The sequence below is a fragment of the Hemiscyllium ocellatum genome, chromosome 7 (assembly GCF_020745735.1).
Source record: "Hemiscyllium ocellatum isolate sHemOce1 chromosome 7, sHemOce1.pat.X.cur, whole genome shotgun sequence".
Classification (NCBI taxonomy): domain Eukaryota; kingdom Metazoa; phylum Chordata; class Chondrichthyes; order Orectolobiformes; family Hemiscylliidae; genus Hemiscyllium; species Hemiscyllium ocellatum.
The window spans coordinates 66013069-66032427 of NC_083407.1; the positions used below are offsets into that span (position 1 = coordinate 66013069).

Genomic DNA, 19359 nt, shown 5'->3' on the forward strand with positions numbered 1-19359 from the left:
GCGCATGAGACTTGATGAGAACTCAGTGCCGTGACAGAGTTAGAGTGAGTGATACAGCTCTGTGAGGTAGTAGAGAGAGAATGGTAGCATTTTCCCTTGCAAAGTGCAGAAGGTCACTGACGTTCTTGCTGTACCGATGGACATTCCTTTTAACCCAGATGCAGCACCGACCCAAGCTAGTGTGTCCAGGCTCTATCGGTTTGGTGGAATAGCCTCCTTGGCAGTCAGCAGGAAAATAATAACTGCCTTCTTCTCTATCACCCAGTCCACCAGCGCCTTGCAATCTCTGTTCATGAAGCAAGGAAAGTGGGGTGGTGGGGTGAACGTTGCTTGTTGGGCTATTTCTTCTGTGGTAATGGTGGAGCACGGCAAACTATGGGAAAATTCCTTCCAGCATCATAAATTGTGACCAGCTGAGCTAAGAAATACGATGCCAACTACACAAATGCCATAAATGTCTCAGCAGTGGCGAATTTCCACCTCTCCTGTGTGATTCCACCAGTAGGTGCTGTAGAGCTTAAGTGCATAATTAATAGGAAGGTTGCAATGGCAAAGTCACCCTGAGCCATGATGAACTGGGTGCAATGACTCCAACTCAACAAAATGCTTTAGCTGAAAATGAGAACATTCAGTTCGCAAATTCTGATGTTCTCTTGAAATGCCTCTGAATTCTTCATCAGCTCTAAACTAACTGTATCTGCACAAGTTCCGCTGACAACTGTCTAAGTTTAATGACATCTATCCACATATACCAGAAAGCTAATTGAGACCATCTTGAAGATTTCATACCTTAACCTTTCTTTCCTTTATGGACTAACATTTATTGGCCTTTTCTCTCCATAATTAATTATTGCAGAGAACATTTTCCTTTTTTTAAAACAGACGTATGTGTGCGTGTGTGTGTGGGAGGGGGGCGGGTGGTGGTTTGTATTATTTAAAAGTATAAATTTTTATACCTTCATATTTCCAGCTATGCATTAACCGATTTTGTGGCTTTGTTGAATAAATCTTGTTTTAGAATAAATTAATGATTTTGTTGTTCAGTAATGAAACCTGGATCTTTTTATTCTAAACCTGCCCTTTGTTGTCATCGTGGCTATCCCTTGAAGTCAAGGATGATGGTCTTCATACCGTTGATCTATTTATGGGCTCTCAGCTGGCTTATGAGTTCAATCTTGGCTTTGAAAGTTCTTCAGCATTCAGCTCAAGTTGTTCCAGATGACAGACTGGGCTTTGGTTGTTGCTGCTTCACTTTCCGTTTTCTTCTAGTTCTGCACATCTGTTGGCTTTGAAAGTTGCTCTTCCTTCTCGGATGATGGTTTGCCAGAGTTTCCTGTCCTTGGCATTGGTTTCCTAATTGTTGATGTTGATGTTACATTTCTTCATGCTGGCTTTTAAAACATCTTTCAATATCTTCTGTTGTCCACCTCTTTTACATTTGCGTTCTTTCAGATAGGAGTAGATTTGTTTCAACAGACGTTCGTCGGTCATCCAAACAACGTGATCGCTCCATTTTAGTTGGTTCTTAATGACGTAGGCTTCAATGCTTGTTGTTTTTGCTTCATTCAGCACGCTGGCATTGGTTCTTCTCTCTTCCCAGCTGATAGTTAAGATGTTTTGAAGGCAGCGTTGATGAAAATTTTCAAGTGCCTTCAGATGTCGTCAACATACTTGGTATGTTGTTCCAAGTTTCTGATCCCTCAGAAGCGTTGAGATCACCACACTGCTTTGTACACTAACGTTTTGGTGTCTGTCCAGATGTCACAAGCACAAAAGACAAATTTTGGAGAGGTCCAAAAGCTGTTCTTGTGCATTTAGACCACCTGGTCGAGTAATCCTACCATAAAATATATAATTGGCTATTTCAATGACTAGGTAAAGCATTTAAATTTACAACATGACCAGCAGACAGGAGGGAACTAAACCATGATTGTGTATTCCAACATTAGTTGTAATAACATCAAAAGTCTGATAAACAATTTAAGGAGACATTCTTGTGAGAAATAGATAAGAGTTTTGGATGTCATGACACAGAATTGGAATGCAATAGCATTTTACAGAGGAAAGGGAATACATTAATTAAAGGAGGGATAGAACTAAGCACAGATTTGCACTTGTCAGGACTGCAAAATATTAGCATTCAGCGTCAGAACTCTCCTAAAACCACTATCTGGAATCTAGTGCAATTAAATGTGAAAATCCAGAAGATGCCAGCGATTCTAGACTTCTCTAGAACATGTACTGCAATTGATTAGATCTTACTGAACTAATAAGAACTTTCACTTCGATATTAACAGTATTTCTGAAAAAGTTCTTCAAAAAGGTACGCCTTATTGAATGAGGTTTTAAGCAGTATACTATGTTCATAACTATCACTAAAACAGCCTCATTCACTTTGCTGGATGTCAAATTTTTCCATTATAAATAGTTTCACACAGAAATTATCTTTTTTTGAAATTTTTGATACTTTATATTTTTTACCTTAATCTCAATTATATATCACAATTACAAATTTTAAATGTTATTAGAAACAAAATAAAAGCGATTCAGTGGCGATTATTTGTTGCTCTGCAGTCTGAGGGAGCAATGTTATCGACTGCCTGCCTTGTTGATGATATCACTATTGCTGGACAACAAGAAATCTCCTTGACTTGGCACCAGATTCAAACTGACACTGGTAAAGGTGAAATCCACATCAGTTTTCTTAGAAGCTAACAGCAAGTGTTAGCATCTATAAAATCAAGTCCTTATTGTTCTTTACTTTTATGCATTTGTCCTTTGAAATAATTCAGGAACATAAATATATAAGTTTTCTCCAAAAGTTTGTCTAAAATTGCCTTTCTGTCCTTACTCTATTATTGCATAAAGACTAAGTTTGGTTGACAAAATGCTAAATAAAAATATTTCTATCTTCATATCATATGTTTACATTCATGGCAGCCGTCTTGTTAGAGCTATCTGCCAATAGAACACTTACTGCAGGATGTGGTTGTGGCCTCTAATTCTTTTACAGGTTTCACATTTCCCACTAATCTAGTCCGTTAACTTTATATACTCTCCATTAACCACACTCTTATCCCTTAGCAAGATTTGCAACCTTTGACATGTTGGGTGGAGAAATTGTTTACGGAACTTTAAGTTATTGTTTACGTGGATCTGATTCTTAAAATCTGATGCCATTAATATGTGTCTATCATTCTGAGGAATATCAAGTTTGTTAAAGTAACACAATAATGCTTTAACTGGGTAAACTGTAAATTCATCGTCGAAATGAAAGGGTTTGCTGTAGTTGTCAGACTGTTGGTGAGATCACATCTGGGATACAGATTTCAGTTTGGTGTACTCATTTAAAAAAAAGGATAGAAATGTATTAGCAATACAGAACAAGTTCATTCAACTGATCCCTGGGATGGAGTGTTGGTGGTGGGGTATGGAAAGTATAGGGCTGTTATTTTAAGGAAAGCTTGGATATGCTGTGCCGGAATCTGTTGGAGTTTAGAAGAGGAAAGCTTAACAAGACAGACAAGATCCTGCAAAGACTTGACAAGGTGGTTATGAAAAGCTTGTTTCATCGTATGGAAAAAATTAGAATTAGAGGACACAGTTTAAACTAAAGGGCAGACCACTTAGGTTACAGATGCAGACTAATGTTTTCTCTCTGATGGTCATGAATTTGGCAACTCTCTTCTCCAGACACCACGATCACTCAATATTTTTAAGGCAAAAGTAAACAGATTCTTAACTGACAAGGGAGTCAAAAGTTATTGCAAGTAAATGGGAACGTGGAGTTGAAGCCATGATCTTATTGAATAGCATACCAGGCCATACTTCCTACCTTTCAACCTTCACCTGGGCAGGTACCTTCTGTGGTCATGCTAATTTTCATAAAGCCACTTTGATTAGATTAGATTAGATTACTTACAATGTGGAAACAGCCCTTCGGCAGAACAAAAAGTCCACAGTGACCCTCCAAAGAGCAACCCACCCAAACCCACTCCCCTACATTTACCCCTTCACCTAACACTATGGGCAATTTAGCATGGCCAATTCACCTAACCTGCACATTTTTGGACTGTGGGAGGAAACCGGAGCACCCGGAGGAAACCCACACAGACACGGGGAGAATGTGCAAACTCCACACAGACAGTTGCCTGAGGCAGGAATTGAACCCGAATCTCTAGCGTTGTGTGATGGATAGAAATGGAGTCAGTCGTTATAGGTTCATTGGATTATTTCCAGACTTGCGCATTACAAGCATATACCTCCTAACCCCTTAGCCAAGTCTTAGTCTAAAGCTATGAATGGTGATTCAAGTATTATGAGTTAACACTCAACACATACATTCAACCAAACACAATAAATATACACATATACAATGAACAGAATGATCTTTCTGAACAATTTATAAACCCGTTTTGACAGTTATGATGTCAAACTCAAGTGGTTTAAGAATGCCTCTTCTAGTCATATCCCACAATATCACCGCTCTAGAATCAGTTAGGTTCTGGAGTTATATTGTCACTTTTACATTACTGTTAAGAAGAACATCGAACAGTTATACAGTGGGGTAGTAGAACTCAAGTTATACCTCATTGCAGCTCCGATCAAGTAATATATGTCTGAGCTGTTAGCTAGATGAAAGGTGAGAGCAGCTGCCCTTGACATCAAGGAAACATTTGAAAATATTTGATTACTGTGCATACTGATGCCATAAAAGGGCTCTCAAGACCATAAGTAGTGTTGTTAAGCTAGTCAGGAGTTTATTTTAGACTTTTGAAAACCGGATTAAGAGAAGGCACTTGAAATGGTTTTAAAATAGTTTGAGTTTTTGGAGATCTACAAAACAACTTATTTTCTTTTAATTCTAAGAATGTTATCTTATTAGTTTTATGTAATTGAACTGTATGCATTTTGAAGGCGAAAACAAATGCACCATACTTAACAGCAGTTCAATTTGAATCTAGATACAGCAAATGCATATAAATTAATGCAGAATAAAGTAACCTCAAAAGAAAACCTATTACAAAAAGTCTTCTGATTCAAGAGATATACTTGCTACGAAAATAGCTGAACCACTTTTTCTTTTAAATGCTATACTTAAAATGAAATGACCTACAAAAAGTATCCAAGATGATGAACTCTCAAAACTTGTCTCTGAAATATCTTTGAATGAGGTTTGCACATTAGCCATGCTAAATAGTGTATAAGATCTTCCTTGAATGCATTCAGCATTTATTGATTGCAGCAAATTATGTTTGGCTTGCATGCTTCAAAAGGGTCACAAAGGGTGAGGTAATGGATGTTATATAACTAGTCTTTACGGTCGACCCCTCACCTCTACTGATGAAGTCTATTCAGTAATCCAATGACCTCTGCTCATTTTAAATATCATATGTCTGAACTGTTCTAAGGATGAATATTCCTGTCAAACTCTTTATGCAGAAATCTGTGGTGCTATTACGAGAAAGTATCAAACTGAATTACTTACATTTGAATTAAAATGATCTATTACCTGAAGCCAACATGTCATTAATTAGAACAAGGAATCGTTCATCTGGTATTTGAGCATCTGTATGAAGGAATACTGTGCCAATGTTCTTCACTCCAACTTTAATATATAAAGCAGCAATGTCACTCTGTGTAATCATTAAGATACAAAAAATGTAGTAAGGAACTCTTAGGTCAAAACATAGTTACCTTTTCTTAGGAATCAGAATTCTTACCCTGAGATCAGGAATGCCATAGTTTTTCCGTAGTATAATCTGAAACACCTCCAGCGAACTGAGAAATGCAGCCAAACGGCACAAGCTTTGTTTGCCACTTCCTCCAACACCAACTAAAAGGGCATTGCCTCGTGGAGCCTCCAAAATGCGACTTATCCGACAGCTGTCAATTAAACATGATCTCAGTAAAAACATGTTTCAGTCATGCAGGTCTAAATTTGTAACAAATCAGCTCAAATTAAAACACTTTTCTTGGTGAGCAGGAATGAAACTTTGTTATCAGAAAAATCATATTCCACTAAATGCTGCTGGTTAATGCATTACATCAACTCATATAAGGGTGGTAGATAAAGATGCATTTTAATGCTTCTCACATATCAATCTTAAGGAACTAGCCTACAAATACCCCCTGAATTGAAAAATATATTTGGATAACATTAACTCCAAAAGCAACAATGTTCATCTTAAATCTAAATGAAACTGCATATGCATTAAAATTGTTATTTTTAATTATGTTTACTTTTGGAATCTGATCATTACTGCATGATTGACATTTTTGCCCATTTCTGAAGATGGTGGCAATAATAGATCTCCATCTTGAACTATGTATGCAGTTAAAAGTCCACTGCATTGACGTGGGACTCCCATTTGGAAAAGACTGGATAAGGATGGCAAACTTTCTTCCCCACAAGCCACTTGTATAAAGTTGACAATGTGACAACTTTAGAGTTTTTCTTTTACTTTTGACATTTTTTTTGCTGTGAATTGTTATTCCAGAGGTCAGATTTTCATACTCCAGATTAGGATGAAATCATGGCTGTACCAAAAGTCATGATTGCCTCATTTCTTGCTTTTAACTTTTTCCACAGAAGTTGAGATGGGCGATGGCCCCACACCCCTGGTCTGGTTGATGAGGCAACTGTTAGTGTTGCGGCCCTAAAATAAAATAAAAAGCTGTGGATGCTGAAAATCTGAAACAAAAGCATAAATTGCTGGAGAAACTCAGCAAGTCTGGCATCATCTGTGCAGAGAAAGCAGAGTTAATATTTTGAAATCAGTGACCCTTCTTCAGAACGGATCTTGATGCAAAAATTATTGGCTTCTCTTCACCAATTGATGAGACATTTTAAAAAATTGCTGCCACGTCATATGATGCTAGTTGCAATGTTAAGTTTGGGTCATATGGGTCAGGACATCTGACTTTAATAAAGCTTTTTTGGCTTCTGTAAAGGCTCTTTCACATTGATCTTCCCATTTCCAATTCTTGTTTTGGCATAAAAAGTTGTGCAGGACATGAAAATGGTTGCAATGTTTGGGACAAACCTGCCACAGCAATTTAGCAAAATCAAAAATGATCATAGTTGGTTTACATTTTTAGGTGCTAGTGCCTCAGCTGTGGCTTTTCCTTTTGATGGTGACTTGTGTAGTCCCTAGTATAGTGTTAATGGGTTTCTGCTATTGGATTGTTTTCAACACGATTTATAACCATATGCAAGCCAAGGACAGATGGTCAACAATTGTCTGTCACCACACTGATCACCAATTGTTTCAATCTCTCAGCATCACTACTATTGCAATAATCCGTACCCAATCCCAAAAGCTTTTCTATGCTAACGTCAAAGCATTGCTGTCACAACCATCAAAGCTAGAAGTAGGATGCTCACAAACGACTTGCACCTTCTACACTGCTACTTCCAAACCCAATGCCCAGTAGAAAGATGACAATTTGGTCAACATTCCATCTGAACAACAGCTGATTAGGAAAGAATTCAAAGGTTTCTTTTGTGAAAGTTGACATAACAAGAGAATATTAAAAGCAGGAGGTGAAGTAGGTTATGTGATTATTTAAATTGGATCTACTATTCATTAAAATAGAGGTTATTCTACAACATCAATTCCTTTCTGCTGTATTCTTATATTCCTTATTTCCCCTAATATTTAAAAATATATCAACTCATGTCTTGAATATATTTAACATTTGAACCTCCACAACTCTCGTTTAGAAAATTCCAAAGGTTTCCAAGCTTTTGTGTGAAGCAATTTCTCATCTAGTTCTAAACATGTGAACCCTTACTCTGATATGGGTGGTTAGAATTCAAGGTGGAGGCAGGAATTAACACATGGGACTTGTCCTACATGTGGGATCTTCCAAGGAATCAGGTTGCAAACAGTCTAGAAGCAGATTAGCTGCCAACATTCCCAAAAGCAATCAGACCCTCCTTCTGAGGCAGAGGCTTATCTAAGTACAGTTAAACATTCTGACCACTTTGGAATCCTCCCACCATCTCACCCCTCAGTCCTCTTAATCCTTATAGTCCCTCAACATCTCATGCTCTCCCCTCACACTCACCTCTTCAATTTTACTCTCTGCCTCTCACCTCACACCATCACCCGTCACACACTTGCCATCACCCTCATCACCCCCCCACCCAATAACCAGAACTCATAAACCCCATTATAAAAGTTGCAAGCTGATAAATAACCTATTAAACTGTGTGACCAATGTCAAACAGTTGTTAAAGGATTAGACAGTTGGATGACAGACAACAACCCATAAACACCAAGTAAACAAGAAGTCTACAGAACAGCTACCTCATTGGAGGTCTAGATAGAATACATAAAAACAAATGGAGAAAATGAATATGTGGTTATTATATTACGTCAGCCTTTCAATAGTGTGAAATGTGCTCAATCTTTTTATCAATGGGATTAACTTTTTAAACCTATCTGAAGACTTTTCTACAGTTATAATGTTCATCTTTCATTTGACAGCATGCCAGCTTGCAAAAGGGACAATCTGTTGAACACATTCTTTAAGGGGGAATTTATTTCTTCCAATCACAGCACAACCAAAATCCACTTTACTGAGCTTGGTATAACTGTTGCTACAGCATTTATTGATGAACTATGAAGGAGGCAAAATGAATTCACTTAACCTGTGCATGACTTCTAGTATATAGCTCCTGTAAAATCCAACAACTACTGTAGTCCAGCTGCCTCAATTAAAGTTGAGAGACTTGTCAGACTCTCAACAATGCCACAATGCTGTCATCTGCCTTGTTAATTGGAACAGGTGTACTTCCACACCTGTCCTCCCAAAAAAAACTTAGGGCAGAAAGGAATATGGGCCCCCTGCCTGCCCCTGCAGGGGACATTTCTTTATAGCTCTGATTGTCACAGGTGTAACCATGAAAATCCAGCCATGTTACTCTATTGGCAAAATTTTAGGGTCCCCTGCTGACCGGTTTGCAGGCAGGTGAATCCATAAAACTCTCCCTGCACAATTATCCAATAATATTAAGAGTTCTGGGTAATCCAAGATGGAGGACAGGAAAAACTTCTGGCTGTAATAGCTGCTCCTTTTTTGAGGTATCTTAGGTGCTGGGGGTGATTTCCTCGACTTCCAGGAGCAGCAAATACTGTTTTATATGCTGTTGCATTGTTTTGGAACTTTGGGGAAAAAAAAGTCAAAACAACAGCAGTTTTAAAGGGAGAAGAGCAGACAAAGGAAGCACATGGTGAGGTCAGTGCAGGAGAGAGAAAGAAAGAAACTGACACCAGAGTGAACCTGCACAGTTACTGCATTTGCTGTTTGAATTCATGTATCACTGGACATCGGAGTGCGTCTGGAAAATTAACAAACAGTGAAATTCAAAACTGATCTTGAAGGAAATGTTTGGGCGAACTTCACAGCACAGAATCAGATAAGTTAATTGTTTTAAATGGCCTACAAAAGTCTGCAGTAGTGAGTCGAGTGGGTTCTTTCTTGATTATGTGTTTTTGAAGATACGTCTCTTGATTAAACTTAAAATATAAGCCATAACTATTAAGTTAACCTGGGGCAGTGTTTGTAGAGGAATAAGACGGTGTTATTTTCTGGGTCTGTAGATTGTGAAGGAGCAAAAATGGCCTTTAATAGAGTGATATGTGCTTCTTGTCAGATGTGGGAGTTTAAAGAGAGTTTAAGGGTTACTGCAGATTATATCTGCAATAAGTGCTATTGGTTGTGAATCTTATCAGATCGAATGGATCAGTTGGAGAGACAGTTCGAAGCAATGAGGACTTTGCAATGGCAACAGTATGTGATGGATGGCAGTTATAGGAAGGGGGGGGGAAGTCTCAGATACAGGCACATAGGTGGGTTAACTCCAGGAAAGGTAAGAGAGGTAGACACCTAGTGCAGGTGTATTCTGTAGCTGTACCCATTTCAAAAAAGAATGCTGTTATGGAAATTAGATTAGATTCCCTACAGTGCGGAAACAGGGCCTGCTGCCCAACCAGTCCACACAGACCCTCCGAAGAGTAACCCACCCAGACCCATTTCCCTCTGACTAGTGCACCTAACACAGTGGGCAACTTAGAATGGCCAATTCACCTGACCTGCACATTTTTGTGACTGTGGGAGGAAACCGGAGCACCTGGAGGAAACCCAGGCAGACACGGGGAGAATGTGCAAACTCCACACAGACAGTTGGCCGAGGCTGGAATCGAACCAAGGACCCTGGTGGTGTGAGGCAACAGTGATAACAATGAGCCACCATGCCGCCCGTGTAGGGGGTGATGGATTCTCAGGGGAACGTAGCACGAACAGCCAAGTTTCTGGTAATTAGACTGGCTCTATTGCAAAGAGGGGTACGTCGGTTTCCAAGAGATCAATTGTGTTAGGGGATTCTCTAGTACAAGGTACAGACAGACATTTCTGTGGCCAGAAGCGAAAAATCAGAATGGTGTGTTGCTTCCCTGGTGCCAGGATCAAGGATGTCTCAGAGAGGGTGCAAAATGTTCTCACGGGGGAACAGGGGCCAGCAAGAGGTCATTGTCCATATTGGAACCAACGACATAGGAAGGGAAAAGGTTGAGAGTCTGAAGGGTGATCACAGACAGTTAGGCAAGAATTTAAAAAGGATGTCCTCGAGAGTAGTAATATCTGGAATACTATCGGTGCTATGAGCTAGTGAGGCAGGAATAGGAGGATAGAGCAGATGAATGCATGGCTGAGGGGCTGGTGTATGGGAGAAGGATTCACATTTTTGGATCATTGGAATCTCTTTTGGGGTAAAAGTGACCTGTACAAGAAGAACGGATTGCACCTAAATTGGAAGGGGACTAATATACTGGCAGGGAGATTTGCTAGAACTGCTCGGGAGGATTTAAACTAGTAAAGTGGGGCATGGGACCCAGGGAGATAGTGAGGAAAGAGGTCAATCTGAGACTGGTACAGTTGAGAACAGAAGAGAGTCAAACAGTCAGGGCAGGCAGGGACAAGGTAGGACTAATAAACTAAACTGCATTTATTTCAATGCAAGGGGCTTAACGGGGAAGGCAGATGAACTCAGGGCATGGTTAGGAACATGGGACTGGGATATCATAGCAATTACAGAAACATGGCTCAGGGATGGGCAGGACTGGCAGCTTAATGTTCCAGGATACAAATGCTACAGGAAGGATAGAAAGGGAGGCAAGAGAGGAGGGGGGAGTGGCATTTTTGATAAGGGATAGCATTACAGTGATGCTGAGGGAGGATATTCCCGGAAATACATCCAGAGAAGTTATTTGGGTGGAACGGAGAAATATGAAAGGGATGATCACCTTATTGGGATTGTATTATAGACCCCCTAATGGTCTGAGGGAAATTGAAAAAGAAACTTGTAAGAAGATCTCAGCTATCTTTAAGAATAATAGGGTGCTTAAGGTAGGGGATTTTAACTTTCCAAACATAGACTGGGACTGTTGTGGTTCTGTTCGTTGAGCTGGAAGTTTTTGTTGCAAACGTTTCATTCCCTGGCTAGGCGACATCATCAGTGCTTTGGAGCCTCCTGCGAAGCGCTTCTTTGATGTTTCTTCCGGTATTTATAGTGGTCTGTCCTTGCCGCTTCTGGTTGTCAGTTTCAGCTGTCCGCTGTAGTGGTTGGTATATTGGGTCCAGGTCGATGTGTTTGTTGATGGAGTTTGTGGATGAATGCCATGCCTCTAGGAATTCCCTGGCTGTCTTCTGTCTGGCTTGCCCTATGATAGTAGTGTTGTCCCAGTCGAATTCATGTTGCTTGTTGTCTGCGTGTGTGGCTGCTAGGGATAGCTGGTCGTGTCGTTTCGTGGCTAGTTGATGTTCATGTATACGGATTGTTAGCTGTCTTCCTGTTTGTCCTATATAGTGTTTTGTGCAGTCCTTGCATGGTATTTGTATACTACATTAGTTTTGCTCATGTTGGGTATCGGGTCCTTTGTTCTAGTAAGTTGTTGTCTGAGCGTGGCTGTTGGTTTGTGTGCTGTTATGAGTCCTAAGGGTCGCAGTAGTCTGGCTGTCAGTTCTGAAACGCTCCTGATGTATGGTAGTGTGGCTAGTCCTTTTGGTTGTGGCATGTCCTCGTTCCGTGGTCTTTCTCTTAGGCATCTGTTGATGAAGTTGCGCGGGTATCCGTTTTTGGCGAATACCTTGTATAGGTGTTCCTCTTCTTCTTTTTGCAGTTCTGGTGTACTGCAGTGTGTTGTGGCCCTTTTGAATAGTGTCCTGATGCAGCTTCGTTTGTGTGCGTTGGGGTGGTGCAAAACTTGACCTACTCTTGGGAAATAAAGCAGGGCAAGTGACTGAGGTGTCAGTGGGAGAGCACTTTGGGGCCAGCGACCATAATTACATTAAATTTTAAATAGTGGTGGAAAAGGGTAGACCAGATCTAAAAATTAAAGTTCTAAATTGGAGAAAGGCCAATTTTGATGGCATTAGGCTAGAACTTTCAAAAGCTGATTGGGGGCAGATGTTCGCAGGTGAAGGGACATCTGGAAAATGGGAAGCTTTCAGGAATGAGATAATGAGAATCCAGAGAAAGTATATTCCTGTTAGGGTGAAAGGAAAAGCTGGTAGGTATAGGGAATGCTGGATGACTAAAGAAATTGAGGGTTTAATTAGGAAAAAGAAGGAAGCATATACAAGGTATAGACAGGATAGTTCAAGTGAATCGTTAGAACAGTACAAAGGCAGTAGAAGTATACTTAAGAGAGAAATCAGGAGAGCAAAAAGGGGACATGAGATAGCTTTGGCAAATAGAATTAAGGAGAATCCAAAGGGGCTTTACAAATACATTAAGGACAAAAGGGTAACTAGGGAGAGAATACGGCCCCTCAAAGATCAGCAAGGTGGCCTTTGTGTGGAGCCACACAAAATGGAGGAGATACTAAACGAGTATTTTTCACCAGTATTTACTGTGGAAAAGGAAATGGAAGATATAGAATGTAGGGAAATAGATGGTGACACCTTGCAAAATGCCCAAATTACAGAGGAGGAAGTGCTGGATGTCTTGAAATGCATAAAGTTGAATAAAGCTCCAGGACCTGATCAGGTGTACCCTAGAACTCTGTGGGAAGTTAGAGAAGTGATTGCTAGACCTCTTGCTGAGATATTTGTATCATAGATAGTCACAGGTGAGTTGCCGGAAGACTGGAGGTTGGCAAACGTTTAAGAACGGTGGGAAGGACAAGCCAGGGAATTGTAAACCAGTGGAGGTTGGCTAATGTGGTGCCACTGTTTGTTTAAGAAGGGTGGTAAGGACAAGCCAGGGAACTATAGACCAGTGAGCCTGACGTTGGCGGTGGGCAAGTTGTTGGAGGCAATCCTGAGGGACAGGATGTACATTAATTTGGAAAGGCAAGGACTGATTAGGGGTAGTCAACATGACTTTATGCATGGGAAATCATGTCTCTCAAACTTGATTGAGTTTTTTGAAGAAGTAACAAAGAGGATTGATTAGGGCAGAGCGGTAGATGTGATCTACAGTAAGGCGTTCGACAAAGTTCCCCATGGGAGATTGGTTAGCAAGGTTAGATCTCATGGAGTAAAGGGAGAACTAGCCATTTGGATACAGAACTGGCTCAAAGGTAGAACACAGAGGGTGGTGATGGAGGGTTGTTTTTCAGACTGGAGGCCTGTGACCAGTGGAGTGCCACAAGGATCGGTGCTGGGTCCTCTACTTTTTGTCATTTACATAAATGATTTGGATGTGAACATAAGAGGTACAGTTAGTAAGTTTGCAGATGATACCAAATTTGGAGGTGTAGTGGACAGTGAAGAAGGTTGCCTCAGATTACAACAGGATCTTGAATAGATGGGCCAATGGACTGAGAAGTGGCAGATTGAGTTTAATTCAGCTAAATGTGAGGTGCTGCATTTTGGGAAAGCAAATCTTAGCAGGACTTATACACTTAATGGTAAGGTCCTAGGGAGTGTTGCTGAACAAAGAGACCTTGGAGTGCAGGTTCATAGCTTCTTCAAAGTGGAGTCACAGGTAGATAAGATAGTGAAGAGGGCATTTGGTATGTTTTCTTTTATTGGTCAGAGTATTGAGTACAGGAGTTGGGAGGTCATGTTGCGCATGTACAGGACATTGGTTAGGCCACAGCTGGAATATTGCATGCAATTCTGGTCTCCTTCCTATCGGAAATATATTGTGAAACTTGAAAGGGTTCAAAAAAGATTTACAAGGATGTTGCCAGGGTTGGAGGATTTCAGCTATAAGGAGAGGCTGAACAGACTGGGGCTGTTTTCCCTGGAATGTCGGAGGTTGAGGGGTGACGTTATAGAGGTTTACAAAATCATGAGGGGCATGGATAGGATAAATAGTCAAAATCTTTTCCCTGGGGTTAGGGAGTCCAGAACTAGAGGGCATAGGTTTAGGGTGAGAGGGGAAAGATATAAAAGAGACCTAAGGGGCAACGTTTTCACACAGTATATGGAATGCGCTGCCACAGGAAGTGGTGGAGGCTGATACAATTGCAACATTTAAAAGGCAAATGTTATGCCTTTTATGGATGTGTATATGAAGAGGAAGAATTTGGAGGGATATGGGCCGGGTGCTGGCAGTTGGGACTAGATTGGGTTGGGATATCTGGTCGGCATGGAGGGGTTGGACCGAAGGATCGGTTTCATGCTGTACATCTCTATGACTTTGTGACTCTAGATGGGGCTCTCTCTGCCAGTTTGGTAAGAATTGGTCTCTACGGGTCTAGATACTAAATTACAAAGCAAAACCTCAAAGGTTGGAATTTCTGGATTAAAGGAAGATGTGGAGAAGTGGCTCAGTGTTGAGGAAAGCAGGGGCTGTGTCATTAGAAAGGTCAACACCTGAACAATGCTCAGGCCTGTGTTCTTGAAAACCAAGGAACTAGGAAAGTAAAGTGGGTGTTGAACTAAACAGTGGAGGTGGGGACCAAATATGCAAAGATGTTGTGTATCAATGCTTACAAGCAAGATAAGGGAAGGTAATAGTAATGTGAGAAAAAAGGGAGAGAGAATAGCAGGAACAGACAGAGAGAGAACAACCTAGGAATTGACAAACAATCCCCAAAGGTAAATAAGACCAGAAAATGTAGAAGCAGAACGAGGCCATTCAGCCCAGCGAGTCTGCTCTACTATTCAATGAAATCACGGCTGATCTGATAATCCTCATCTCCATTTATACAGTCATCGTCATACAACATGTAAACACACCCTTTGGTTCAATCCATTCATGCCAACCAATCTTCCCAAATTATACTAGTCCCACTATGTGTTTGGCCCATATACCTCCAAATCTTTCATATTTATGTTCCTTTGCAAATATTTTTTACATGTTGTAACTGTTGTACGTGCACCTACCACTTCCTCTGGCAGTTCATTCCACATATGAAGATCTGTGTGAAAAGCTGCCCCTCAGGTCCCTTTTAAGTTTTTCTCCTCTCACCTTAAAAAATGTTCCCTATTTTGAACTCCTCTACCCTAACAAAAGACGTATTGCATAGACCTTATCTATGTCCTTCATGATTTTATCAACCTCTATAAAGTCATCCCTCAATCTCCTATGCTCCAGCTGTATAGGTTGGAAACTTTGGGCCTGTGGAATTTCCTGTACCTGCTTATAATAAAAAGGATAGCCCAGAATAACATTAAAACACAAGATGGCTGAAAGGAGATGAGCAACACTAACAGTCTGTCCCACCCTTTAAGCATGGTGGCTTAGTGGTTAGCACTGCTACCTCACAGCACCAAGGTCCCAGGTTCGATTCTAGCCTCGGGTGATTGTCTGTGTGAAGTTTGCACATTCTCCCCATGTTTGCGTGGGTTTCCTCCGGGTGCTCTGGTTTCCTCACAGTCCAAAGAGGTACAGGTCAGGTGAATTGGCCATGTTAAATTGCCATTAGTGTTAGGTGCATTAGTCAGAGGGAAATAGGTATGAGTGGGCTACTCTTTGGAGGGTTGGTGTGGACTTGTTGGGCCGAAGGGCCTATTTCCATACTGTAGGGAATCAAATCTAGATACAATAATACCTTTGAAGAAACCTACTCCAAAGGCAGTTAAGGGGGCCTTGAGCAGCAACTATCTGAAAGAATAATGATAAGAACACACCTGAGAGAAACAAGCAAATATTCTCATCTCAAGTAATGAAACAACTGTTGTACTACTTAGCGAGTAACACCAGATGCGAGATATTGTATACTAAACTCCCTAAATAGCTATCAGAACAACAGGTAGCTATTTCATAATAAAGTTTTTTCTTTAATAACTCTGCAAGATTAAGTATCAGTGTCTAGTTAGAGATTCTCCAACATCAATATAGATAAATATATATATATATATATATATATATAAAAAACCAAAACATTTATGCTAATGCGTGAAAGTCAATTGGCTTTAGGAAGTACCTTCATTAGCCCTGGACAAAATAGATTGTTCACAGCCATTAATGAAAGAGTATGAAGAGTAGAAATAGTAATACCTAATTTTAACTAACTTCAGAACAGAAATCAACATTACAAATCTTGTAGCGACTAGTTAAAACTAAATGTCTTTTGTATTTTTACACACATAATTAGGATGGTGGGAAACGCAAGAAGAAAAACTGAATTTGATTTTAAAAACCCAAATACAATAAATGATTTTATAAATGATTTGGATATGAACATAGGAGGTATAGTTATTAAGTTTGCAGATGACACCAAAATTGGAAGTGTAGTGGACAGTGAAGGAGGTTACCTCAGATACAACAGGATCTTGATCAGATGGGTCAATGGGCTGAGGAGTGGCAGATGGAGTTTAATTTAGATAAATGTGAGGTGCTGTATTTTGGAAAGGCAAATCAGGACACTCAACATTAAGGTCCTGGCAAGTGTTGCTGAACAAAGATTCCCTAGAGTGCAGGTTTATAGTTCTTGATAGTGGAGTCATAGGGAGATATGATAGTGAAGAAGGTGTTTGGTATGCTTTCCTTTATTGGTCAGTGCATTGATTATAGGAGCTGGGAGATCATGTTGCAGCTGTACAGAACACTGGTTAGGCCACTTTTGAAATAATGTGAGCAATTCTGATCTCCCTGCTATAGGAAGGATGTTGTGAAACCTGGAAGAGTTCAAAAAAGATCTATAAGGATGTTGCCACGATTGGAGGATTTGAGCTGTAGGGAGAGGCTGACTAGGCTGGTGCTATTTTCCTTGGAGTGTCGGAAGCTGAGGGGTGATCTGATACAGTTTATAAAACCATGAGGGGCATGTAGGGTAAATAGGCAATGTCTTTTCCCTGGGATCGGGGAATCCAGCACTAGAGGGGTTTAAGGCAAGAGGGGAAAAATTTAAAAGGGATCTAAGCAGCAACTTTTCCATGCAGAGGGTGGTGCATGTATGGAATGAGCTGCCAGAGGAAGTGGTGGACACTGGTACAACATTTAAAAGGCATCTGGATGGGTATAAGAATAGGAAGGGTTTAGAGCCATATGGGCCAAGTGCTGGCAAATGGGGCTAGATTAGGTTAGGATATCTGATCAACATGGATGATTTGTTTCCATGCTATACATCTGTATGACCCTAAATAACAGAATTCAAGCTGTCCTTAAGGGGTAAGCCAGCCTGAAACAGCACTAAGGGAGAATGCCCAATGACTCTGGAATGGGAATGAATAAGATGCACAGAAAGCGCCCAAAGACGAGAGATTGTAATGCTGGTAAACACCATGCAGTCATGGGAAGCTGAGGCTGGTCAAACAGGTGTCTATCACTGATTAGGTGATTTACCAGATTGGGTATATGGATTAGGAGGGAAGGACTATAATTACGTTGTAATACAGAAATGTATAAAAATACTACATTATACTGTATGAGTAAGAGTGCGTCATTGATCTATCTTCTGATCTAAGTTAAAGTAGCAGTTCGTACGTCGAGACCACATTCAGGGAAAATCCTTTGGCCCTGTCCTTGCTTTATCCAGTTTCTGCATGAGTAAACTTCCACCTGCTGCATCCTGCCAGCCTCCTGAGTCTTCATTCTCTTTCAGAGAAAAACGCTCCTAAAGGGCAATTTTAACCTTACCCACCAGTGAAATCAGGAGGATTAGGAGTTAAACATCAGCCAGGCAATTTATCGAGTACCATCTGGCTCCAAGCACACAATCTGAAATCTGACTTTATGCTTCTAAGTCCTTCCATAAATATGCAGGTCAGGGTCAGATGGTGTTCTTGCATTCAGCTGAAATTTCACTGACCTGAAGAAGGAGGCGATTGTAGCTATATGCTTCTCTAATCTCCATGTTTCTATGTCTATCCACTGCCTCATTACTATCAGCTGGTCTATACAAGCAGATTCTTGTATTCTCTCCTGTTCCTTAGTTGTAATCAGTGTTTCAACTATGTGATCATTCTTACTGAAATCACTTCTTTTTATTCCTGGAGTTAGATGATTGATCAATGTTGCTGTGCCTTTGTCCTTTTTGAACTTTCCAATCTTCTCTAAAGATCCTATAGTCTGTAAGTTAACTCCCAATCATGCTCAACCTGTAGCCTCTAATAGCTACCATGCCAAACCTTTCAAATTGCACTTGTGCTGCCAATTCAGTTGTTATACAATATGCCAGTGTTCTTATAGAACATAGAACATAGAAAGATACAGCGCAGTACAGGCCCTTCAGCCCTCGATGTTGCGCCGACCGAATCCTACCTAACCTACACTAGCCCAATAACTTCCAAATGCCTATCCAATGCCCGCTTAAATGACCATAAAGAAGGAGAGTTCACCACTGCTACTGGCAGGGCATTCCATGAACTCACAACCCGCTGTGTAAAGAATCTACCCCTAACATCTGTCCTATACCTACCACCCCTTAATTTAAAGCTGTGTCCCCTAGTAACACCTGACTCCATTAGCGGTAAAAGGTTCTCAGTGTCGACCCTATCTAAACCCCTAATCATCTTATACACCTCTATCAAATCTCCCCTAAACCTTCTCTTCTCCAATGAGAACAGCCCCAAGTGCCTCAGCCTTTCCTCATAAGATTTTCCTACCATTCCAGGCAACATCCTGGTAAACCTCCTCTGCACTTGTTCCAATGCCTCCACATCCTTCCTATAGTATGGCGACCAAAACTGCACACAATACTCCAGATGAGGCCGCACCAGAGTCTTATACAACTGCAACATGACCTCAGGACTCCGGAACTCAATTCCTCTACCAATAAAGCCCAGTACACCATATGCCTTCCTCACAGCACTATTTACCTGGGTGGCAACTTTCAGAGATCTGTGTACATGGACACCAAGATCCCTCTGCTCATCCACACTACCAAGTAGCCTACCATTAGCCCAGTAATCCATCTTCTTGTTACTCCTACCAAAGTGAATGACTTCACA

General features: G+C 40.7%; 1 protein-coding gene across 1 annotated transcript in view; it reads right to left on the bottom strand.

The window, feature by feature from the left end:
• The window catches only part of dnah9l (dynein, axonemal, heavy polypeptide 9 like), a 429781-nt gene that overhangs the window by 161211 nt on the left and 249211 nt on the right, over positions 1-19359 (bottom strand). Inside the window, exons 53-54 of the mRNA XM_060828114.1 lie at positions 5724-5886; positions 5513-5636 (exon numbers count right to left, since the gene is read on the bottom strand). Of these exons, the coding sequence (XP_060684097.1) occupies positions 5513-5636; positions 5724-5886 (287 nt within the window). The remainder of the gene's footprint in view (positions 1-5512; positions 5637-5723; positions 5887-19359) is intronic.